At 38.5% G+C, this 26,350-nt stretch overlaps 1 protein-coding gene across 1 annotated transcript; it reads left to right on the plus strand.

Annotated features, from left to right (window-relative positions):
* Positions 1-19,231: 19,231 nt before the first annotated feature.
* Positions 19,232-22,912, plus strand: LOC127878490 (uncharacterized). The gene is made up of 2 exons (XM_052425017.1): positions 19,232-19,676; positions 21,691-22,912. The coding sequence occupies exons 1-2, from the start codon at positions 19,232-19,234 to the stop codon at positions 22,404-22,406; spliced, it is 1,161 nt and encodes a 386-aa protein (XP_052280977.1). The 3' UTR covers positions 22,407-22,912.
* Positions 22,913-26,350: the final 3,438 nt, after the last annotated feature.

A 26,350-nucleotide genomic window follows, 5' to 3' on the forward strand; every position in this document is an offset into this window, starting at 1 on the left:
AATAATCTTGCGTGGGTTGACCATCACCACCTGACACCCACCAGAAACCTTAACTACCTGGTACCATACTCAAGGTCACAGTATCACTCGAATTCATTTTTCCCACGTAGTATTCGTCTGTGGAATGGCCTGCCTGTGTCATTACAAGCTAGTCCCTGTTTAGACATCTTTACTGGGCAGCTGCATCCTTTCCACCAATTCTAGTCTATTGTGTTTTTAACTTTTTTATCTTAGTCTTGTAGCTTCTTTTACCTTTTTATCTGTACCTAGTAAATTGCACTTAACATATCTTTAACAGCTTTTTTCTGACAACGCGCCTGCTTCTGATAATCGTTCAACGATTGTATAGCAGTACCATGTAGATGTAGATGAAATACTGTTTTCTGACGGCAAATGAAATTGGGTCACCAAATCTAACAGGTAAACAACACTAAGGGGGCGCAAACGAAATACCGCGGAAATAGGGATACCGCGAGAATAAGGATGTTGACTATATATAGTTTCTAACAAACAATTGAGATTGGTAATGCAATATAGTTATAAATTATATTTAGTATTAAGATTAGCATGTATTTGTAAGTGTGGAACAATGTTGAACTTGAACTTGCAGACAGGGAATATAGCCGTGATGCTCCAACCTAAGACCCTGTCTGTAGGCCTATAGAACTTATAGAGGATTGGGCTATGAAAGAAGGACGTCCCCCCAGAGTGGCGTTAAGACAACATTTAAAAGAAATTTAATTAAAATATGTATATATTTACAGGTAATAACTTGCGTGTCGCCAAACGGTTACCTCTTTAGGGCCACATAAAAATCAAAGGTAAAACAATGTACTTTACAGTTAAAAATTAGACAAAAACAAACAATGTTTATACATAAAAGCAGATTATGTACAGAGTGTACAATATTATATACACTTATTGATAGGTTAAAAAAAACAAGTTGCCACCCTGGGGAGTTAAAAGAAGGAGTTTGGAAGTGTAGGTAGGTGTGGTGGGGTGGGGGGTTTCCAGCAGGGGCAAATCAACTGAGGTTTGTGTAGGGGAGATAATTTTGTATGGAGAAGTATTGATGGTTTTGACCCTAGACCAGAGGGAGTGCAAAGTAAATGGAACTAAGAGAACTACACATGGTTAATAATAAATAAAAAGAAAGAGATAATACACTCTTATGTTTAATATACTGAAATATTCTAGTCATATATGGGATTTTTAAGGACCAACTCATACAACAATGCAGGAACTAACCCACAAAAAGCTAGCATCCATACTATAGAGATTAATATATAGGGGATGATGCAAGTTAAAGAAAAGGTACAAGAACACCTTATTTACTAACTATACAAATTAGCAAGTTTCTCAAGATTAGGGTACAAATTGTACAACAGTACTTTATTTGCTATGATTGCTAATATACCGCTTATAGGGAAAGTTACAGTAATCCCAAAAGTTGAAAATACCCTTAAAGGCTAAAATTGTATTGCAAGGTGTACATGACCCTGCACCGTGCACTCCTGTCTGACATGGCTCTTCGAGTTTGAAGGAGAAGGGGGGTGTCAGATGGGAAGGGAGGGGGTGCAATGCAGCCAACATACCCGGGTTACCGGTCAGCCTCGTCCTTTCTTTTAAATAAAAACTGCCATAAAATATGATTATATTAAAGGGATCTTTTCACGCTTTGGTAAATTGACAAAATTGAAAAAAGTTGTTTCAGATTCGTAAGTTTTCGTTTTAGTTATGATATTTGTGAGGAAACAGTAATACTGAGCATTAACCATGCTCTAATATAGCCATTATATGCATCTTTTGACGATTTTAAAACCTAAAAATTATAAAGCGTTGCAACGCGAAACGATTGAATAATTTGGACAGTTCTGTTTTTGTCGTTAAATTTTGTGAAACTACGAAGATTGCTTATATAAGGTATAAAATACGTCAAGCATATGTACTCGGCGGAATAGCTCAGTAGGTTAAAGCGTTTTTACTTCAGGACTCAGGCAGGACTCCAGGGGTCACTGGTTCGAAACCTGCTTCGGGCAATGTTCTTTTCCTTTTTTAATTTTTTTTCTTGATTTTTTACTGGAGCTTTTACGATCCAATGTTTACATTTATCAATATAAAGCATTTAATGAATAAGTTAAAAAAATGCCGAAATCTGTGAAAAGGCCCCTTTAAGATACTGTAAAATGTAAATGGTGGACTTACGTCATACTCTCATAAAAAATGTTTTTTAAATAAAGAAAACCAGGTCAATACCATTGGCCTGATTTAGAAAGGGCGGAGTAGAACAATAAACCCATTAAAAACTAAAACAAAATTGTGTATAAGTGACACAAATCCAACACAATTACTAGATTACGTCAGGTTTGTGCAAAGATTACACAGTTTAAAAGAAAACAGTCACAAGACTGAATAAATGGGTGGGTGTTGGCTGCTCTCCCTCCCCCAATGACCTAAATTTTGTCAGTTCTCTGACAATCCAGAAGTTTTTTGGCGAGGGCAGAGAAGACCGGGCCCCTAGCTCCTCCCTTGGGGTCTAGCACGTTGGAAAGGTTTAAAACTAGTCCATGGGAGTGCAATGCAGCTTCGAGGTGGTCCCTCTGCGCCTTATGGTTAGGACAGTGCAGCAGCATGTGGGGCGCAGTGAGGGGTTCCTGGCACCCAGGACATGCACGGTCTACACCGAGGACATAATTTCCTGCGCCACCGGGTAAAAGGGTGGTTCCCATCCTCAGGCGCGTGATGGCTCTGTCAAGCACAATGCTTGCTGAGTATCTGTCAGGCGGCCTGAGGGTTTTCGCGGGTCTGGTAAAAGTATGTCGACGGGAAGACAAATTGTCGGTCCGGAGATTCCACTCACCCACTACACATTTCTTTGTCAGGGAGTAGATCTCAGTAGGTGCCAGGGGTTCCCCAGCATCTACGGCCCCTCTCAAGAGATCCTCCTTGGCCCCCCCCCCCTGTCGGCCTGCTCATTCCCACTGATGGTGACATGTGCGGGACACCATACTTATGTGACCTTTAAAGATTTATCTAGGCACTGTTGATGAAGTTCCAAAATGCTAGCTAAAATATCAGGCCTAGATCTGCTATTTCTGTATTTATAGACTCAAGAGATGACATTGAGTCTGATAAAATAGCAGTTTTAGTAGGTTTATTGACCAATATCTAGCACAGAGAGTATTTAATTGCCAAAAGTTCTGCATTAAAAATAGCGAGATTGTTGCTGAGCCTGTGCGTTTTGGTAATATTTTTTGAGGGAATTACAAAAGAGTTGGCTACCAAACCAGAGTTAGGGCATTTGGAACCGTCAGTGTAGATTTTTAGATGCTCAGCATACATTTTATCTATAAGGGAGAGAGCTTCTGACTAGATGAGTTGTGGCAAGTCAGTTTTCGTTATTTTATTAGAGAGTGATAGGTCAACATCAATGGGTCCAAGCGTCCCGGGGGGGGGGGGCCTGGAGGGCCTCAGGTCTGATACAGGTACCTTGACGAGGCCGGCATTTTCAACAAGGGTCATAATACTCGCACCAAAAGGTAGGGCTTCATGCTTACGCTTAAGTGTTTTCCCCTTGATGAAGGTGCCAGTCCCGACGAGTTTGTTAACGGGGTTTGAACCATGCCGAGACTTAGCCCTGGTCCAGAAGTTAAGGGACTGTTGTTTTCTACGCAAGTCAAGAGGCAGCATATTGGCCTCCTGTTCAAGAAGTGCACCTGGTGTACAGTTTAGGGCTCTCAGAGCTATCCTAAGGGCCTTGTGTTGAATGGAATCAACCATTTTTAGGGCGTTTGGCTTTGCACATGTATAGCTCTGGGCTCCATAATCTAGCTTTGGACGTATAAGGGATTTGTAGAGAGTTAAGAGGCTACTTTTATCTGATCCGAAACCTGTGCCTCTTAACATTCTTATTAAATTTATGTCCCTTTCGCACCTTTCTGCCAAATATTTGAAGTGGTGAGTAAAAGTTAAATGTTTTTCTAGGTTCATACCTAGAAATTTCACCACTTTTTCAAAGATAATTTTGGTGCCGCCTAAATTTAAGTCCAAAGAGTGCTGAATTAGGTCGCCAAATAGTACTCCTACGGTTTTGGTTGGAGAAATTTTGAATCCCCATTCAATTGCCCATTTCCATATGGAGTCTAAGCCTGCTTGAGCCCTCTTTTACAGGCGTAACATGTTAGACCCCTTTAACCAAGTGCCTGAGTCATCGGCAAACTGGGAGATAACCATTCCTGAGTCTTTTACGGCATCAGGTAGACGGTATACGAGAGGGAGAACAGAGTCGGGGATAATACGGACCCCTGGGGGGGGGTGTTCCGCGGTCAGTTATGGCTACCTCTGATAACTCCCCATCGACCCTGACCTGGATTTTACGGCCCTCTGGAAAAGCTCTGAGGTAGTGGAAACAGTATCCAGTGATTCCATAGTCAGCTAGCTTTTTAATATGCCAAAGGTCCATGTTAAATCAAAGGCTGTCTTGTCTGAAGGTCAAAAAAATTGCTAATACTGATTGCTCTTGATTTTTTGCAGAAAGAATATCATGTTGTAATCTAGCTAGCTGATCTAGAGTGGATCGCCTCTTCCTAAAGCCAGACTGGGAGGGGTTTAGTATTTTATTTGATTCCAATAAGTGTTCTAATCTATTTTTGACCATTATTTCTAATAATTTACCTGCGTGTGATGTTAAACTTATTGGACGATATGAGTTTGGATCATTTTTGTCCTTACCGGGTTAAGGAATTGGAATCACTGTGGCCTGCTTCCACTCGGGTGGTACCGTGCCTGTCCTATACACCTGATTGAATAGGTTGAGCCAAATTTTGAGTGTTATGGCTGGCATATTTTTAAACATTAAATATGCTTTTTTTGTCAGGCCCCGTGGCAGTGTTGCTCCTGCTGTTAATGGCACTTAATAATTCTGTTATAGTAAATGGTAAATTTAGAGGCGTGCTGTTGTCCCCAGGCTCATTTAAAATATTGTGGTGCTCAGTCTCAAACCGCTTTTGATAATTAAAAGTTTCAACGGGAAGGTTTGAGTCACTGAAGACAGATTGGAAGTGTCGTACCAAAAATTGAGCCTTTTCCCTTTGGGTAGTGGCAATTTCGCCTTTGTATTTAAGTAGCGGTACAGGGGTGAATGATTTTCCTTTAATTCTGTGAATTTTTTGCCAAAAATCCCTAGTATTTTTCTTATTAATAATTGCTGAATCACAGAATACTTTCCTTTTTTTTTTGGAGTTTTTGCGTCCAAAATAACTCGCTTTGCCTGATTTTCTAGGGACCTATAATTAAGAAGATTATTCTCAGCGGGGTTCTCTTTAAGAATTTTTAAAGCTTTTTAACGGGCCTGCACCGCCTTGGAGCACGCCTCATTCCACCACGGGACCCTATATCTGGCCTTTACCTTGCCGGAGGAGACCGGTATGCTACATTCCGCTATGGACAGTATCTTACTAGTTAAGATGTTACAAAACAGATTTGAGTCCTGAGAGTGAACATCTGCAAGGGAGAGATCTGAGCAGAGGTCCCTATACTGAGCCCAATTAGCTTTTTCCAATAAAAACTTTTGCTCTCCTGAGAATTGAGCCTCAGTTCCCTGTGCAATATAGTTGAGCAGGGAAACCTGTTGTGGGTGGTGATCAGATCCCATGGTATCATTAACGGTTGCCCATGCAGACGCACTTGCTATTCTGGCATTAACAACAGTAAGGTCAATGTGGGAGTTTAATCCAGTGGGGTTAAGTCTGGTTGGAGAACTGTCATTGAGCAGTATAAGATCTTGCTCGTCCAACCATTTTATTACCGCCAGACCTTCTGCATCTGAATTGATGGAACCCCAAGCAGGGTGATGTGCATTAAAGTCGCCTGTGAATATTACATCAAAGGGTCCTTTAATGGTCCTTAATTCCTTAAAGAGGCCGTTCAGAGTTTCAAGATCACATCCTCTTGAATATAAATTGACCAGGATAAGAGGCCGGTTCTTGTCAATAACCAATTTAATTGCTAATGCCTCAATAGCAGTACTACCATCAGATTTAAATTGGTTGTTCACTCCCAGGTGTTCATAATTGATTGAGTTTTTAATATATATGGCAAGGCCACCAGCAATATAATGGTTTAAATACCAAAATTTTTAAATTCACAGTTGTACCCAGGTATTTGTTTTACTGTACTATCGGAAAATTTGGTTTCCTGTAAGCATAGGATATGAGTATTATGGTTATTATCAATAAAATACTTTAACTCTGTAAGTCTGTTGGCGGTAAGACCACCGACATTGAAAGAAATGATTTGCAGATTACTGTCCATAGTGGTGCGAAATTAACTTGCATTTAAACTGATTAATTTTATGATGTGGAGATTTTACTCCTAGTTTATGGCCTGCACTGGCCCCTTTGAGTTTCGCGGGGGTCCTGGCAAGCCGAACAGGCTCTTGTTTACGGAGAGGGGACCGCCGGCAGGGGGGGGGGGCGGCATCCTGGATCTGTTGTTATTGGAGGATCCCCAGTTCCAGAATGGATTTTATTAGTTAGGGATTTATCAGGGGGGATGACCTTTGTTAGTGATTCTCTGCAATTTTTGAACCGAGAATCAATTTTGTTACACATGTACGAGATAACACGACTCCCAGTGGGCCTTTTCTGGTCCTTTAGTATCTCAGCAATCAGATCCGCCAGCTCGCTGAGATATATTTTCCTATATGTGGGACCTGCTGCTGGCGGATCCTTTTAATGAATGAATTCCCCGCAAACGAGTTACGTCTGCTGGTGTTGTCGGCAGGGAAGATCATCAGGGATGTCTGGGAGTCGACCATTCTGGGACGGTTAGGAGGGACACTAACTCGGGGCTCCTCCTCTATTTCGCAGACACCAGAGATAGTAAGATTATCCAATATACTGGAGTGCACCGACACCAGAGAGTCTCTCCCCGTCACATCAAACATGGAGCCGTCCGACAGTGTAGGGCCACTACAGGTGGTGTCGCTAGCACCGTCGGTCAACGTGGCGGACGGGGAGGACCCCCTGGTAGCCACAGGAGGGCGTCTATGAGTGGGTGAATCCCCCTGGATAGGCGATACAGGAGGGGTGGTGCGTAAATCAGGTGTGTTATTGGTTACCGGTTCCACAAAAGTAACCTTTGGGGGGGGGGTCCCTATTAATAGGTTGTGGGGGGGTACTCTTACCCACTAACCGCTACTATAGGACATGACCTCTCGGTTTGGGGCGTGATACTACCGGTAGAGGTATGTTTGGGTGATAACGTGGGACCGGTTGTGTTGATCGTGTTACGGGCGCCCACGCTGTGGCTCGCAGTGTCAGGTGCAAATAGCCTGCTCTTCGCCTCGGACCAGGTGACACCATAAAAATAGGCAAAAGTGGCTAAAGTAACAGCCTTCTTATAGGAGGGGCACCCGTGGTAGGAAGCGGAGTGCGGGCCGCCACAGTTGGCGCACCAACGTGTTTTGATGGTGCAACTTCTCTGGCAAGTAGATCCGGCGCAGCGGCAACAGGTAGTAATACTAGAACATTTGCCCCTGCTGGCTATGTGGCCGAAACCCTGGTAGTTAAAACACCGGGCAGGTTGGACCGGGCAGGGACGAATGTCAAGGGCAATATTAGTGCCGTTCATAAGAATTGTGTTAGGGACTGGAATAGAGGTAAGGGAAGATATTTTAACCAGTCTCGGAAAGGGGGCGCGGGGCGATAGGGGTCGATCCTTTCCAAGTTGGTAATAGAAAGTTCAGAAAGGGGAATCGCAGGGCTAAATACAAGACATCTTTGAAGTTCTGTTAGTTCCTGACTTTCCGGGATCCCTGCTATAATACCTGAAACTGACCTCGTGTTTGAGGGAGATAAGGCCCGGACTGCGACGCTGCCTATGTGGAAAGTCCCCCTAGAGAGAAGGGTAGCAAGCGCCTGAGCGGACTTGAGCTGCAGTAAGACGCAGCCAGACGCAAGAGGCACAGTCCGCTCAACGAATCCAGGAAGCTCCCTAGCCAAACACGAGGCTAGTTGGAAGATAGAAAAGAAGGACATAATGGAGCCTACACTTCCGACTGACTGGAGGAGGCACCTGAAGGGCATGGTGTTGTGGGTAAGGTGATGAGAATCCAAACCTGAAAGCGCCTCCCCTAGTAAAGGGGTCAGGTTCTTGCTCTGCTCCTTGGATACTTTATTGTAAAAAGACATTTGTAGGAATTGAAGGTATTAAAAGAAAATTTGACTGGGAATAAAGAAATAATGACTTCTACAATCGTAGTCCTAAGAAAGTCAACCAATACGGATAAATTATTACTATCCCGTCACCGTTAATTATAGTTTTTCAAAGCCTGACAGTAAAGCATAAATAACAAGCACCGCACCGGTAAACAACCCAATAAGTTTATATAAATAAATAATAATGGTAAATTAAGTCATTTGGTGGTTGTTAAATGTTATAATTTAAAAACCAAAAATAAATTCCGAATACCAAATGACGTCCGAAATAGTGCTATTTAGAGTTTACGAAAACGGACACAAAACAAATCATGGACGGGCAGGGTATCAGTAGCGGTAGTGCTGGGATATGGATAAGCTCTGGTCTTGATGTTCTCTCTCTGCTTTTATTAACTTTGTGGTGTGAAGACAGAAGCTCAAAAAATATCTTTGTTAATAAAATGTGCAATATGGCGACCGGAAGCCTGGTAGCTTTAGAAACGATTCCATTTTGGATCTTCTATATAAACTTATTTTCATTCGCAGTTTGTTGTTTTCGGGAATCATCTTAAGTTAAGGAATGCTTTAATTATCTTTGATGTATGTAAATTGTTTGCATGTTTTATTAAACCAATTAGCAAATTACGTTAATCAATCCACACGCAAATTAGTTTGATAAAACAGTTTGTTGACGGGATTTATTAATCATCTCTTTTACCAAACCTATTAGCGGATTAGACAAATTACTCCAACAAGGTGCGTTTTACCAATTGACTTTGATCGGATGCCGATAAACAGTAAATAAATATTGAAAATAAAAGCATAAGCATAACGGTAATTTTTTTTTCGTACATTAAAGTCCAACAAAATGTCAAATATCTTTATTGGTAAAACATCAAACATTCATAACTTTTAGTCGTGAGCCGTTTGTCCAGGTTTACAATTTAATCGGGTGCCGATTGTACGGGTCGACAAATTTACCGGGTGCCGTTTGTCCGCCTCAACAAATTTAGCGGGTGCCGTTTGTCCGCCTCAACAAATTTACTGGGTGCCGTTTGGCCGCCTCTGCAAAAAAACACTGGGTGCCGATTTTCCGGGTGCCGTTTGTCCTACAATCGTTGAGTGCAGAAGCTCAGAGACTGTAAGACAAGAAAAAATATGTGTATATACTACAGTGTACATAGACGGTGGAGGACTACACGATACTGTCGGGGGGAACGATAATCTTTTGTTCAACACTACAGATCTGGTAGAGGTACGTCTACATAGGCGGTGAAGATATACAACAACAACAACAACATGACCGCAAAAACTGTTATTGTTGGCGTCAAATAAATCACTTCCAATATCCTAAAATAGCTTTTTATTACATAGTTAACAGATCAGGAAAACACATACTTCCTTTTTAATGTGTTCACAAGAAAATCCACTTATCCCGATAACGAACGGTGTACGGATTGTGTACTTTGTCTCACGTAGAACTTTTCGCTCTCGATTTGCGCGCTCGATCTGCTCAGTGAAATACCATATCCGGTTACTTCGTCTATTTCCGAGAATAATCGTGAATATTTGTGGTTTCTTTTTTCATTTCTTTTTTTCTGGAATGTTTTGTTAACGCAAAATAAAATAACAGTATTTTAAAGTATGTTTATAAATACCAAATATAGGTCTTCAAAAAATGTCTCAGAAAAAAATTCTTAATGTCTCCGTAAACACTCGTATCTTTTTGGCCAAGACCCTCAAGTGAGTAACTTATTCTCGCATTTATATGTAAACAATAAAAACTATGTCGAAGCCACTGCTTAGAAATTTTACTTCAATAATATTTTTTTAAACATTTTTTATGACACTGTCATGCTATATGGTGATGTTCTGTATTTACAAGGCGGGTTATTGAAATCTGCGAAGAATTACTTTTAGTGCGCATGCATTAACTGGTAAATCGGAGTTTTGGGGATTTGGTTTTGGGAAGCCAGCCAATTCGAACAGGCTCAGAAATTGTTATCATTACTATGGCTATGGGGCTACGCCCCAGGCCAAAAACTATTCATCCTCTTATCGAAAGCTTTGAATTTCATTAAGTTATGGTCAAATAATTGGTAGGAAAATACGTGAAGCATAAGTCATTGTGGTTTTGTTGCCTGTGTTCTTTGTTTTCTTATTTTTTTAGGGGGTGGGGGGTATGGTTCAGCATTTAGGACGCTCTCTTACACTGCGGTTCATTTCATTCACCTCTGTCCCTTTTAGTCACATGGTCACAACATAACGAGTGTGTATAAAACGCGGAATTTAGCGCAGACTGCAAATTGCAGACTGCGTTATCGGGCCATAAAACGCAGACAGTATAGACATCGTTGCAGAAAATATAGATATCGTTGGAAAACGCAGACAATATAGAAATAGAAGGAATACGCAGCCAATACAGCTTATATGCTACATTGAACTAATTCAAGACTTGTAATGTTTATTGCATTTAGTTGAAATAAGGAATTAAGGAACATTGAACATTTTGAAACGTTATATCAAACATTTTAATTTAATCTTGATACCGGGAGGTTTATTGCACAAAAAATGTATACGATCTATAAATGAAAAAATAAAATAAAGTTGTATGTAAAAATATTTAATGAATGCATATACACATTTTATTGATAGTAGTTGCTTTTTTATTCGTTAAATTGGAAAGTATACCGGACTTTATTTGGCGTTTGAAATATAGTGTTTTTATATCGTGTAAATTATACGTATTTTTTCACAAGTGTTAATTCTTTGAGTGTTGTGGTATGGCCTCCTATCCATGTGTAGGATGCGGTCAGGAGGTGCGGCCCCGCCGGCATGCAGTTGAGTGCGACTCGTGCAACCGATGGCAACACCGCAAATGTGGCACAGGTAACGTTTTCAAAATGTACTATATGAAATTGATGTTTACCGTAAGTATAAGATACCAAATAATATGTCAAAAGGTCAATTTTTAAAATTCAAATAAATTTATACGTTTTTAATGTAATAGTATTTTCCGTGAGATTCTACGTACCCTTCAACGTTGGTTCTATTGACGAACAGGAGATACATTCCAAACCGGGATTCCGATGTTGATACTTTCCTCTTATATTCAGAATATTTCAAATACACAGTGATTTTAAAATATAAAAAAAATTGACAATACAATGTACAAAAATATATATACGCAATAATATAAATTGATAAGTTACTGCTTTAAGTCAAATATTTAATATATTCAACATATATAATTTACATATTATATGAGGATCTGTTTGTAGCTTGTTTCGTACATTATGTTGATAAGGCTAGTCCTCTTGTAATCAACATTTCTTACAATGTTTAAAATATAAAAACTTGAAATTTGCATGTACAAAAAGGTATCCGGAGAGGCGCCCCCCCCCCCGGAGAACTGCCCCCCGAAGTACTGCCCCCGTTATTTTAAAGGGGGCGGAGAGGTGCCCTCCCATCAAATCTTTATGGGCGGAGAACTGCCCTCCCATCAAATCTTTAAGGGCGGAGAACTGCCCCCTGTCAGAATTAAGCAGGCGGAGATCTGCCCCTCACAATAATTTATTGTGCGGAGAAGTGCCCTTCCGTGTCAACTTCAATTAAATTGAAATGTCGGGCATCATCATCACACCTTTTTACCGCAAACAGTTACTCAAACATACATGGTTTCCGATGAGAAGTTAAATGCAAATAATTTACGTAATGAAAATAATACTTAAAGGTTATTTTACGTTATACCCGTACACATTTTATCTTGTAACAATGTAATTTTAGCACAAGTATATTTCCATTTATCGTCCGCATCACTGTACATGAATGGCATGTAAAAGTCGTGTTTTAATAAGAGCGCGAAACATAGTCGGGTCCGCGCATGGAATGGAACAGGTATCTCCTCAAGCTGCTCAGGGTTCTTTAGTGTCTGCCCTGACTTCTTAGCGCGCATATGTCTTTTGATTTTCTCTGCAGTACCCGCTGCTACTCGGACCTGGAAATAAAATGACCAATAACAACAGCACGAATATTTGTGTATTTATACTCGTGGTTGCAAATTAATGCACTTCTCCGGACCTTCAATTCTGACAGGAGGGCACTTCTCCGCCCCCTATTTTTCAGCAGGAGGGCAGTTCTCCGCCCACTAAAAAACAGTGAAAGGGGGGGCAGTTCTCCGCCCATTAAAAAACAGTGAGGAGGCAGTTCTCGGTCCAGTGAGAAATCTTTGAGGGGGCAGTTCTCCGGGGGGCACCTATCCTAGAACCGTACAAAAAACCTCGCTTATCAGACCGGGTATCCAAGTGTCAAGGGTCTTTCACAGTTTATTGCATCTGTTTTGATAATGGATTAGTAGATTTTGACACTTATTGACACCTATTTCACATTTTAAAATATTTTCTTTAACTATATACAACTAGCTACATTAAATTCGGAAGACTTAAACCGAAAGAAATAATATGCTGTATTCCATGTGATATTATTAAAAAATAATGAATACAATAAGTCTCTTGTGGTGTTTATATCGGGTTTTTAATGTTTTTATTAATACAGGCATAACCCAGACAGCATATCGGGAGGCGATGCGTCTCGGGGAAGTAACGTATGTGTGTCGTCCATGGATAGACGCAGAGGCCCTGGACACCGATATGCCCGTCCTAGAGATAAGCGTAAGTCCTTTTCCTGTGATTAGTGAAACGGTGACTAGTGATTAAATACTAGTAATAAAGTTTAATCATCGTAACTTCAACAATAAAATTTGGTAATACATGTCGTGTTCATATGGCACAATTTCTACATAGGCCACAGTTCCCCAGGTTGACGACGACGACTATGCCGGTGACGATCGCCCAATGCCACTGCTAGAAGTGAGTGTCCCTAGTGATGAGGTATGTCATTTTAATCTATACTTTTTCACTTACAGACACTTTCCGAGTGTATTCTATGTTTGGAAGTAAGAAAGGCTCTTGCATAAATCCAGTTATGGAGGAAAGTGTCGTCCCTGATTAGCCTGTGCAAACTGCACTGGCTAATCTTGGACAACACTTTACGCACATGCATTAAACCCCTTTTTCACAGAGCGATGCTCATATTCTTATATTATCCAAGTAAATGATTGGTTTTTGACTGTTTGAAAGTAAAATATTAAACTGTGATGTTATGATTATTTATGTGTTTCAGTCAGGTGATCGCGACCCTTATGCCGACCTGGTTGATCCATACGCAGATGACACTGTAGTCGACATGCACACGACTCATGAAGAGGTTTTTAAAATTGTTTTATAATTATATTTGATGTGCCAATCGTTTCGAAATATGAATTATTGTTGACGTTTCTAAAAGATGTTGCCCTCGCTGTTCTTGCAATAATGTGTTAAAACTGTGTTTCAGATTGACGACTTCGAACCATCAGCCGTCCCGGTTATCGACTCGACAACTCTGTCTGCCGACGATCGCTCCGATGGCGACATGACCTTCACCGGCATGGAGTTCGATATTACAGACGTCATCGACGTAGTCGAACCGATCCAAGAAGACAGATTTAACGCGGCGCTGTCAGAGACAGTCCTAGAGGACCAGGGCGTCACATACGCCGTACTAGAGCGTTGCAGCCAGAAAGGAAACCTGTTCTCGTGTCAAATCTAGGCTACACGTATTCCGTTAAGGTACATGTTTCTAAATAAAATGTTTAATATTATTTCGGATATTCATCTTTTATAACTACAAATTATTTTTGTATTATTTTTAATTTTTTATTATTACTTTCATTATAATTAGCATATGTTGTTACATCATTTGTTTTAGACTGACAACAAGAAGTCGGGAACAGTTACCTGGCGATGATCGTCGCGCAGCAAAGCAGTACGTTGCCCAGTCACCATCAGCCAGAGAGGTGACCACTTCGTTCAGAAGAGGGAGCACATACCTGCTGCAGTGCCAGACCAGGAACTGAGACATCATGCGTACTCTAAGGTATGCTATCCTGTGTTAATGTGTTTATCAGATCAAGTGCGCTTAACGTTTTGATGTTATATACTAGGATTGTATAACCTGTGTTGAATCCTCATGCCCGACCAGCAGCGAAGACCGGCGTCTTCGTTCCGGCCCGCACCATTGCCGAGAACATTCTTACGAGAGAGTGTGGCGAGGATGACGTCGCTCGGCCCCGAGTCAACCTGCTAAAGAGAGCGGTGAACCACGCCCGCTCCCGTCTGCGTCCTAAAGAGCCAGACACTCTTGACTTCGAAGTAAGTGAAAATGTAATTAAAAGTAAAAAAAATGCACCTGTTATTTTTAGATATTCAAACTTCATATATATAGTAGCAAAATGTTTATATAAATAATAAACAATTATAAGAATTTTCCTAATCAGGTTGACGCCGACTTCATCAATTCTGATGAGTTCCTCGTGAAGGACATCCAGTTCGATGCACAGCGGCACTTCGTCTTCGCGACTGAATATCTGCTCGACATCCAGCGTCTGGCGAAGAGATGGTTCGTTGACGGGACCTTCAAGGTAAGTTAGTGTATATATAGTTTATATATTTATATTTTTCAGTAAGCCAGATGCATCTTGATATTGATTGAAGGCGGGACATTGAAGAATAGAAGGTAAAATGTACATTTTTTTTTCAATTTTCAGGTTATTGGCGAACCATTCAAGAGAAGTGGGCAGCTGTTTACAATAAACGCATTCGTGGAGAGAGAGGGTGCCAGCAAACAGCTACCACTAGTGTTCGTTTTGATGAGCCATCGAACACAGACAGATTACGAACTGATCTTCCGGGCCGTAGTGGAAAGCATAGGCAACGTCGAGGTAGAAGGCTTCGTGGCAGACTTTGAAGTTGAAGTATCATTTTAAATGGTTATATATATTTATATTACTTGTCTATAAGATTTTGCAGAATTGCAACGAAGGTCAAGTCTACGTAAGAATTTTGTTAATGACTGTAACGTTTTATTTCAGCCGTCTGTAACGCGGTTCGTGCAGTATTCCCAGGCCGGGACTTGAAGGGCTATGCCTTCCATTGGAGCCAGGCAGTGTGGAGACGGGTCCAGCATGAGGGCCTGGCTGAGGTCTACAGACATCGCGGTGGCGTTTTCAAATTTATCCGCATGCTGATGGTTCTACAATTCCTTCCCGCTCCACACATACCACGTGCCTTCGAGACGCTATTCGAGAGGGCAACGACCGACGCGACACGCCACCTGGTCGACTACATCAGCCGGCAGTGGGTCCACGGCGGGTCCTTTGAACCAAGTGACTGGTCTGTCTTCCGACAGGACGTCCGAACCAACAACGACCTTGAAGGTGAATACAAATAATATATCTATTTCCATTGTACATTTATAATTACATATATATTTACATATATATACTATTTAACTATATGATTCATGTATTTTTTTACTATACCGGTACATACTAAATATATATATATATTATATTTCCAGGTTACCACAACCGCCTGAATGAGAAAGCCGGCAGCGGTGTCGGTTTCTACCGACTAGTTCCTCATCTCAGACAGGAATCTGAAATGGTGAGGCTACTCGTTGAAGGCAGCGACCTCGGCCGGATCACCACAACGCGATCGGAAAAAGTTCAGAAGTCCTTGGTTTTCCTCTGGGACAAGTACGAGGCGAGAGAGTGCACCGCCTCTGAGTTTCTGGCCAAGGTCGTTCAGGCGTACGGCGTTGTGCTGGATTAATGAACATGTATTTTGTCACGTTGACTGTGTATTGTTTGTAGTTTTTCTCGTACATGTATATTTCATTATGTAGTTTTGTTGTAAATTATATTGTATTTTGTCACGTTGACAGTATATTGTCTATACTTTTTCTTGTACATGTATATTTTATTATGTAGATATGTTGTAAATTATGTAGTATTGTGTCACGTTGACTGTACATTGTCTGTATTTTTTTCTCGTACATGTATTTTTTGTAATAAAGAAAATAAAAAAGTTCATTCATAATGTAACACTCCATTTTGATTTAATAGAAAATATAATTCACATGTTAAACCATATTATTATGTAATTGAAATTAATTGAAAATATGTATATTTTGTAATAAAGACAAAAAAAAACATTTTTAAGAATAATATGATGTAATTATGTTGTATTTTGTCAGTGTGCCTGTATATTGTCTGTAAATGTTTGCTTGATTATGTAAAGTTTGTTATATAAATTGTGTGACGGTGCATGTTCATTGACTGTATAAATCGTAAATACATATTTAAACATAATCAACAAATAAAGAAAATAAAAAAATCATACCTGTTTTAGGTCTTATTCCATGTTAATTTATGTGTATTTCTTTGTAAACTCAGTTTGAAGCCTAAAAAAACAATAATTGCTTTACGGCTTTTTAGTTCAATTTTCTATCTATCTATCTATCTATCTATCTATCTATCTATCTATCTATCTATCTATCTATCTATCTATCTATCTATCTATCTATCTATCTATCTATCTATCTATCTATCTATCTATCTATCTATCTATCTATCTATCTATACTGTCTAACTCCCCTTGCGGGTATTATTGACAGGTGCGCAGTCAGTGCAAGATAAAAGTGTTAAAGGTGAATAAGTGAGAAAGATAAAAGTATGTTCGATTAATCATGCATGGTGAAGTGATTTAAAGTTAAAACTGATAAAAACATGTCTCTCGGAGTTCAAGGGGCAGAAGGGGAAAGCACGGACCGCTTAAACCCTTCAAGATCAGGATGTAATACTGTAGTGGCAGGGAGGTTGTTCCACATCACAATAGCACTTGGGAAAAAATGAAAACTTATTATAATTTGCAGTGGTATGGATCTGTCTGAAAGAGAGGGGGTGCATGTGACGAGTGAATCTGGTGGGTCGCTCGATATATGATGGCAGCGGCACGGTTACTAAACATTGAACAATTTTGAAAAAGATTATTAATTTAGTGTCATTTCGTCTGTCTTGTAGGGTCTGCCAACCAAGTTCCTGTTGCATGGAGGTGACACTGTCATATGGAGAATAATTATGCTTGACCCAGCGGACTGCTCGACGCTGTACTTTTTCAATTTTTTGTATATTTTGTAAAGTGTGAGGACCCCATACGGAAGAAGCATATTCAACCTGTGGTCTAACTATTGTCTTGTATGCCAGCTGGCGAATGTTGGAATTTCTTGTCTGTATTTTCCTGCGTAGAAAACCAAGAGATTTATTAGCGTTATTTGTAATTCTATTTATATGGGTGTTCCATGAAAGGTCTTTTGAGATGTCCACACCTAAGTATTTTGCATTGTCAACAGTTTCTAGTATTTGTCCATGGAATCTGTAATTAAAAGAGAATTTTGATTTATTTCTGGTTATGTTTTAAAACTTGGCATTTACTTGAGTTGAACTCCATGTCCCAAAGATGTTCCCATTTCATAAGTTTATCTAGATCTTCTTGTAGAGTATGGCAGTCATGCATATTGTTGATTGTTAGATAAACGGCAGTTTCATCTGCAAATAAGCGAACTTGAGAAGTAATAGATTTAGGTAAGTCATTTATATAAAGAAGAAAAAGTAACGGACCAAGCACAGACCCTCGTGGTACCCCAGATGCCACTGGTACCTAGGATGATAATTCTCCATCTAGAGCAACACGTTGAGTACGACCTATAAGGAAAGATTTGATCCATTAGAGAATATCTTTATTCGCACCATGTTCCTGTAATTTGAAAAGCAGTTTGAGATGGTTCACTTTGTCGAACGCTTTACTGAAATCAAGCAATATTAGATCAGTTTGTTGTCCAGATGACATATTTCGTGCCAGGTCATCAATGAGTTGTAGAAGTTGTGTTTCGCAGGAACGCTTTTCTCTGAAGCCATGCTGTAAGTCATAAAGTATGTTATATTTATTGAAGTGAGCTGAAAGATTTGAGGAAACTATATGTTCTAAGGATTTACATAAAATACAGGTAAGAGAGATAGGTCTGTAATTTGCTTATTGCTCAATTTCAATTTGCTTTCAAAGTATGTTTGTTTAAGGAAAATGAAAGAAATATATTACGGAATATATTGCCGTTTTGTCCCGTATTAAGTTATTGTGTTCAGCGAATTATATAATTGTCTGAATTTCTTATTTGCTCAATTTCAATTTGCTTTCAGAATATGTTTGTATAAGGAAAATGAAAGAAATATTTTTCCGAGAATATTGCCGTTTTGTCCCGTATTAAGTTATTGTGTTCAGCGAATTATATAATTGTCTGAATATCTTATTTGCTCAATTTCAATTTGCTTTCAAAGTATGTGTGTATAAGACAAATGAAAGCAATATTTTACCGAATATATTGCCGTTATGTCTGTCCCGTATTAAAATATTGTGTTCAGAGAATAATATAATTGTCTGAATTTCTCATTTGCTCAATTTCATATTGCTTTCAAAGTATGTTTGTAAAAGGAAAATGAAAGAAATATTTTACCGAATATATTGCCGTTATGTCTGTCCCGTATTAATTTATTGTGTTCAGCGAATTATATAATTGTCTGAATTTCTTTTTTGCTCAATTTCAATTTGCTTTCAAATTATGTTTCTATAAGGAAAATGAAAGAAATGTTTTACCGTACAATAAGTCGTATATCCCTTTTTCAGTGTACCGAGGTGCGTTCGTTGATCGGCCACTGTCATGAATTCGAACCATCGAAAACAGCCGGGATGATACTCAGGGACGATATCATTGCATCAGCCAGTGCCAACCGTGCTCAGCCAGGACAGATTTTAGCAAACAAGATGATTTAACACCCAGTTGAGGTGAGTTCATCTTCTATGTTAACTGTAATGAGTTTATATAAATATGTGTTTACATCCAACGTAACACATCTTTAGCTCTGATATAAAGCATTTAAACATGTGTATAATATTGTGACAAAATAAGATGTAAGATGTGGTGATATATCGTCAAACAACACAGTAATTACATGAGTGTGGTCAGGTCTGCTTGCAATACGAACTAATCGCGATTTCGACTATGTATCACATGCAGATGTAATCAGTCAATAATAAATATAAATGTTTTGGTTCAAGGTTAGAGTGGCAGCAGGGAATAAAGAATCCTTGAAGCGTGCCATCAGACGGGCTAAGAGAGACACCGTACCTGCAGAACTAGAGACGATCTCGTCCATACCGTTCCCACTACCCGAATCGTATACTACTACATCTTCTGACGAGCGATTTCTCGTCTATGACAACGGCTCTGAATCTGCACGTGTATTAGTATACTGCAGTCGTGTCGGGTTAGAGTTGCTGGGCGAAGCAGATACGTGGTTTATGGATGGAACGCACTCGACAGCGCCACGACAATTCGTACAGCTGTTTTGCATCCGGGTGCCACTTGGAGAAGGACACGCTACAGCTGCATACAGTCTCCTACCCGGCAAGCAGCGAGAACATTACGAGGAGTTCCTCATCGCCATCCTGGATGCTACGGGAAGACGTGCGGCCATCGCCATCAACTGTTATAATTGATAACGAGACGCGATCCATAATGCAGTACTCATGGTGATAAGCCAGAACATCAAAATCCAGGTACATATGTATATAGTTTTGTTTTTGTAAGGTTGTTTCGAAATATAAGAATTGTCACAAGTCTTTGTATATTGTCAGGAAATTTTTTGAAATTGAAAGCTTCATTATAGGTCGGATGTCTTTAGTGTACAACATAATGACATTTAGAAGCTGGATATACATTGGTGTTATATACACCGGTTGCAATGAAACAGATTTGTTGATGCTAATATTTTATTTAATAGGGTTGTTTCTATCACCTTACCCAATCAACCTGGAGACGCATACAGAGCGAGGGTTTGCAGGCTCTGTACCGCGAAGACAAGGCGGTTCGACATTTCGTAGGGGTACATTTGTTGCACATAATCCGGTTTTGGTTTAAGCTCAGTTTATCAAACTGTCCGTTTGTTCCGTAAAACTGGTTTTAAAACTGAAACTAGTAAAGCCATTTGTAATCACAATCCAAAACCGGTTTGTCAAACCGACCAAACCGCCTCTGGAGGCAGTTTGGTCGGTTTGATGTGTCCGAAAATATGTTCAGTAAAGAAGCGGGAAAATGGCTGACCTGGTTGACGAGAAAGGAAACAGGTAGATAAAATATGAAATAATGTTATTATTTGGATGAAAATCTAGCAAGCGTGACTTTACTTGATAAAAACTATTTATTTACCTTTCTACTGTCGGGGTTTGCGAGTGTAGTTTATTTATTATTCGGCCTAAAAAGAATCAACATGGGTGTACCATTGTGGGTGGCTGTCTTTCCAAACATATTAAAGAAGATATACCGAAGAACAAGAACCGGATGTAATATACGGTTTCTGTGAAGAATGAGAAACTGGAAACTGTGTTTAATAGTTACTTATATGACCATTGTGTGCACAAATGTTTTGTTAAAGGGGCCTTTTCACAGATTTTGGCATGTTTTGAAGTTTGTCATTAAATGCTTTATATTGATAAATGTAAGCATTGGATCTAAAAAGCTCCAGTAAAAATTCAAGAATAAAATTTTAAAAAAGAAAAAAGATAACCCTCAGCAGTCAGCAGGGCTCGAACCACTTGAGTCCTGGAGTAAAAACGACTTAGACCACTGGGCTATCCTTCCTGATACAATGTCAGAGGTATTTTATGCTTTAAATAAGCAATCCTTGTAGTTTCACAAAATATAACGACAACAACAGAATTTGTTTATCATTGCAACGCTTTATAATTTTCATGTTTTTAAATCGTCAAAACATGCATATAATGGCTATTTTAGAGCATGGTAAATGTTCAGTATTACTGTTTCCTCACAAATATCATAACTAAAACGAAAATTTGCGAATCTGAAACAACTTTTTTCAATTTTGTCAATTTACCCAAACGTGAACAGGCCCCTTTAAGAAAGCTATAATGGATACAAAAGTCCATTCAGATCTATTCGGGTCGATTTTTTAAATGCGTATTTAATGGCCTCATCATTATGCTGTCTTCAAGTTCACCGTAAGCGCCCAACAACCTTGGGCCAGTAATATTTTATATTTATATAGTACCTGCTAAAACTGCAAATGTATCTACAGTATGAATGTAATCACAAAGTATAACTGTTGTTTCAGAATTATGTGCATCGGGCCATTGTTTACCGTCATTCCTACAAGATATCACCGATATCTGTCAAAAGACATTCTGAAATCTTACATTGCCTGTTACGATAAATACAGAGACCAGCTCCAAAAACAAATGTGCCCAGCTGACATACCTGTAATCGTTCGAGAATACACTATAGCTGTTTATCCAAAGGTTTTGGACAACTTAAATGCCATAGGAAAGGCAGCTTTAGAGGACCTCCATCCCTGGATACTGTGCACGTTATTTGACTGGGAAATTTGAGTGGTGAAAGGTCAAGGTCAAAGATTTTTTTTTTTAATCAAAGCGGCGCATAAGGGGGCTTTGTGTTTCGGACAAACACATCTCTTGTTCTTTTTCAGTACTAACTGTGGAGACGAGGAAGCAGGACAGAGATGGAGATGTTCTTGAAGAGAGTCATAGGGACAATCAGAAGCAGTTTGTTTTGCTTAAAGGAACCGTGTTGAAACTAATTGATCTTCATCAACACTATGAGGTACAGTTTAAGAAACCAGGCATCAAAAAGAAGTCTGTGTGGTGCAAAATTGCTGCCGACATTAACACAGAGAAAGAAGTTCAAGTAAGTGCAACACAGTGTGAACAGAAATGGAAAAACTTAACAAAAACATTCAGAGATACGGTAGACCACAACTCCAAATCTGGAAATGAGCGCAAAGAATGTTCATTTTTCAAGGAACTTCAAGAAAGCTATGGCTACCGACCAAATGTAAAACCCATTTATGTCAGTGGTTCACACTGTTCATCCTCAAAAGAAAGTGATGAAACAGAGGAGGAAAATTCAGAAATGAACGATGAAAAATTACAACCAAAAATCAAGACACCAATACAGAACAGAAAAGATGCAGTTGTTGAACTGATGAATGAAATGAGGGCAGATTTTCGAGAAGAACAAAAGCAGTTACTGAGCAGTCTTGCCCAGCAGCATGAGGACAGAATGAACAACGAAAAATGCAAGTTAGATCTTTTGGCAAAGTTGGTTTCAGCTATTGAGAAAAACATTAAAAACCTATTTAGCAATGTTAGTTGTTTAGTTGTTACCGGTAGTTGCATCTACTGACTTCTACTTTTCCATCTACTGACAAAAAATGTCTAGTCAGCTTTATCTGTTGAACTTTGTCAGGAAGACAAATCATTCAGAATAGATATTGTCAGTTTTATTATTGTTGAATACTTTGTCAGGAAGAAAAATGTTTATGCCCCCTCCTTCGAAGAAGAGGGGGTATATTGTTTTTGGCCTGTCTGTCATTCTGTCCCAAAACTTTAACCTTGGTTAAAGTTTGATAACTTTTGAAATATTGAAGATAGCAACTTCATATTTGGCATGCATGTGTATCTCATGGAGCTGCAGATTTTAAGTGGTGAAAAGTGAAGGTCAATGTTATTCTTTAAGGTCAAAGGTCAATTATCATTGTATGTTTCTGCCCTTGGTTAAAGTTTGGTCATAACTTTTGGAATATTAAAGAAAGCAACTTGATATTTGGCATGCATGTATATGTCATAAACCTGCACATTTTGAGTGGTGAAAGGTCAAGGTCATCCTCTAAGGTCAAAGGTAAAAAAAAGACAGGAAAAAAGGCGCAGTAGGGGGCATTGTGTTTCTGATAAACACAGCTCTTGTTGTACTGAATTTCATTTTTATTGGTTCCATATTTTTCATTGCCTACATATTTGTTATTGTGAAAACGGCTGATTATTTGTTTTGTCTTAATTTATAATGTTATTCTAAGAGTTGTTTTATATTAAACAGCGTTTTGGACAACCTCATTTGTGGTGTGTTTTTGATAAACATTTACTAACTATTACTACTTGTAATTATCAGATTTTTTGTATGGTCCAGGGAATTGTTTAACGTTTACTGGTATATTGATGTATAAAAATACTAAGTAAACTTGTGTGTGCTTGCCAGATAGTTGCTGTTTCCAACAATATTATTGCTCAAGAGTCTTTAAGTAGTGCTATAGCTTTTAAAGTACAACTAGTGAATAACACTTCAGTAAGATAAAAAAAACAGTACAGCTTAAAGTAGCAAACAATTCTAAAATGTATTCCTGATTCATGTACAGTTTTCCTTATTTTCACCATCATCTCTTGCGGTATGGTGTTATTGTCAAATGGAGCTGTGCTCTGTGAAAACAGGTCTTAATGCATGGGTGTTAAGTGTTGTCCCAGATTATTCTGTGCAAACTGCACAGGGTAATCAGGGACGATACTTTCCATCTAGACTGAATTTTGTTAAGAAAAGACTTACTTTAAATAAAAAATTCCTTAAAAGCAAAAAGTGTCGTCCCTGATTAGGCTTATCTGAGATGACACTTTGCGCCCATGCATTAAGCTCAGAGCCAGGCTAAATTATGATTTTCATTTGTATCTTCAGTTATAGTTTCCACAATGTCTTTGTTAAGGACAAAGTGTTATCAAACAGATTTTGATGATTTAGTAAAACTATTGTATCTGATATTGACATTTTAAGAAATGGTTTCGCTCTCAAACTTACTGTAAACATAGTTTTTGGACGTTGAGATATTTCTCAGTCCACCAGTCACTTTATTTGAATTGGTCACGGGGAAAATGGGCCTTAATGCATGCGTGGATAATGTCGTCGCTTATTAGCCTTTGCAGACTGCTTAGGCTAATCTAGGACGACACTTTATGCAAATTCATTAACCCCCATTTTCCAAGAGCACAGCTCATTTGTATTTTCATTTTTTAAGGTATTTCTGAAATGCTCCTTGTTTTGATGTTCAATGTTCATATTGTTCATCACTATCTCATCATGTAAATATGTATAAAATAGTATTGTATGCGCAAGTTGTAATTTGTCGATACTATGAATATCTCATTTTGTGAGGGCTGTGGTCAACATTTAAAGTTAAGACAACCGCTTCTCTGTTGGAAAGAAGTCTTACTCAAGGTGTTCTGTTACAGTACTAGTGCTTTTTGAAAGTATGATCTTTTTATGTTTTGTGGTCAGTAATATATAAGCACAATCTTTATGGAGTATTTAGTAACTTTGTTTGATTTCTTGATTGTTAATTTATTGATTTATTTTTAATGTCAATAATGTACGGTGATCTGATCGCATTATGCCAGTATTATAACATGATTATTCAAAAGTAAGTATGGATGGATACATACAGTATGTTTAAATATGTAGTTTTTATGCCCCCTTCTTCGAAGAAGAGGGTGTACATGTATATTGTTTTTGGCCTGTCAGTCTGTCATTCTGTCCCAAAACGTTAAACTTGGTCTTAACTTTTACAATATTGAAGATAGCAACTTGATATTTGGCATGCATGTGTATCTCATAGACCAGCACATTTTAAGTGGTTTAAGGTCAAGGTCATCCTTCAAGGTCAAAGGTCAAATATATGGGTCAAAATCGCTCAAAAGGGGGGCATAGTGTTTCTCAAACACATCACTTGTTCAGAATAGTTATTGTCAGTTTTATTATTGTTGAATACTTTGTCAGGAAGACAAATATTCATTTTCATGACCAGTCATTTGTTTTCCATCATGACACTTGGTGGGAATATTATTTGTTTGTTGTTGTTTTTTAATTTTTGGTGTTTTATTATCTCTATTCTTACAATAGTTGAGCTAGAAAAGTATAAATTTTTTTTTACTTTTCTAGCTGAACTATTCAAAGAATAGGGTAGCTATCCTAGTCATAAGAGACCTTATTCAGCTATCATGTTATTTTAATTATGTTCAAGTTTTTGAAATACATAATAGAAAAATTGTGCGTGTTTATTTTTTTCCCAAATAAAATATTTAAATAATTTTACATATTTATAACATGAACAGTTACTTGTTACATAAAGTTTAAAAATTGAAAACTGTCTGAAAGCAATATCCAGTCTATCCCTTGCACTCCTCATTTCTGTCGCAGTCTTATTCAAACTTAAACATTATGTACAGCTAAATATCAGATTGGTTAGATCACCTGGTTATATGACAGTGTTGAAAGGTATCCAAATTGCTATATACAAATTTATGCTCATGGTCAGGTTCCATCTTAAAAAATTGTTTACAAATATGTACAACCAAGATAACTAAGCGGTAGAGTGTACGCTTTGAGGGTCATGGGTATGATCCCTGGCCGTGTAAATACCATAGGGTTAAAGCCGTACCATACGTTTCCCTTTTCAAGTGCTCCACATAATATAGAAAACCCAACTCTTGTACTGGCCGACTGTTTATATCAGAGCTTTACAAAACAGTTATATTGTGTTGTAACATATCAATCTGAAGGGCTTGTGAAACAGTTTTTACAATTTAAAAAGTTTGGGTAAAAGTTGAAGTCATGAAACTTGTGAAGCACTTATTGTGAACTTTGAGAAAAAAATGTGACGACGTAATTAACCAGAGTAGACGTCATCTAGAGCATATTCTGTATTTAAAAAAAATCTATTTTTTATGTAATGTATGTAAGTGTATACTATAATACAGACGTGTTATATGTGCAAACAAGTGTCCTCTATTCAAATATGTTTTGCATTTTTTTTTCATTATGTGGAAAATAATAACCCTTCAAAACTGTAACATGTATTATGAATCGCCCCTGTGCCATCATAGCGATATATTTTATAAGGGATCATCCGATGAGGTGTTAAGAGTGATTAATATGATAAGTTTTTTTCAAAATCGCCTTTATATAAATAAGTATAAATCAAAATGAAATTCATCATTTTCAAATTTCATGTTCATTTGGATCTTAACTAGACTTAAAAAAATTTCTTTCTAATTTTGTTCAATTAATGCACATTCATTGAGCCTGACTTTGTTAAAGGAAGAGGGAAAATACAGTTAATTCAAAACATAATTTATTCATAATTTTCAAAAACAAGAGGGCCATCAGGCCATAAGGCGCTCACCTGAGAGCAAAAGGAACTAGACTATTCCGAACAAAAATGCAAGCTGATTCATGAAGATTGGACCAAAAAAGTGACTTAACATGTGTTTTTTTATATTTGACCTAGTGACCTAGTTTTTGAGCTCATG

Source organism: Dreissena polymorpha, chromosome 4, assembly GCF_020536995.1.
Source record: "Dreissena polymorpha isolate Duluth1 chromosome 4, UMN_Dpol_1.0, whole genome shotgun sequence".
Classification (NCBI taxonomy): domain Eukaryota; kingdom Metazoa; phylum Mollusca; class Bivalvia; order Myida; family Dreissenidae; genus Dreissena; species Dreissena polymorpha.

What these genes read in the sequence shown, in the direction of transcription:
- LOC127878490 (XM_052425017.1), top strand. Translation starts at nt 19,232, where the DNA reads ATGTTTTGGTTCAAGGTTAGAGTGGCAGCAGGGAATAAAGAATCCTTG. An exon ending in TGCGGCCATCGCCATCAACT is followed by an intron (nt 19,677 to 21,690) that starts GTTATAATTGAT and finishes GTTCTTTTTCAG; the next exon opens with TACTAACTGTGGAGACGAGG.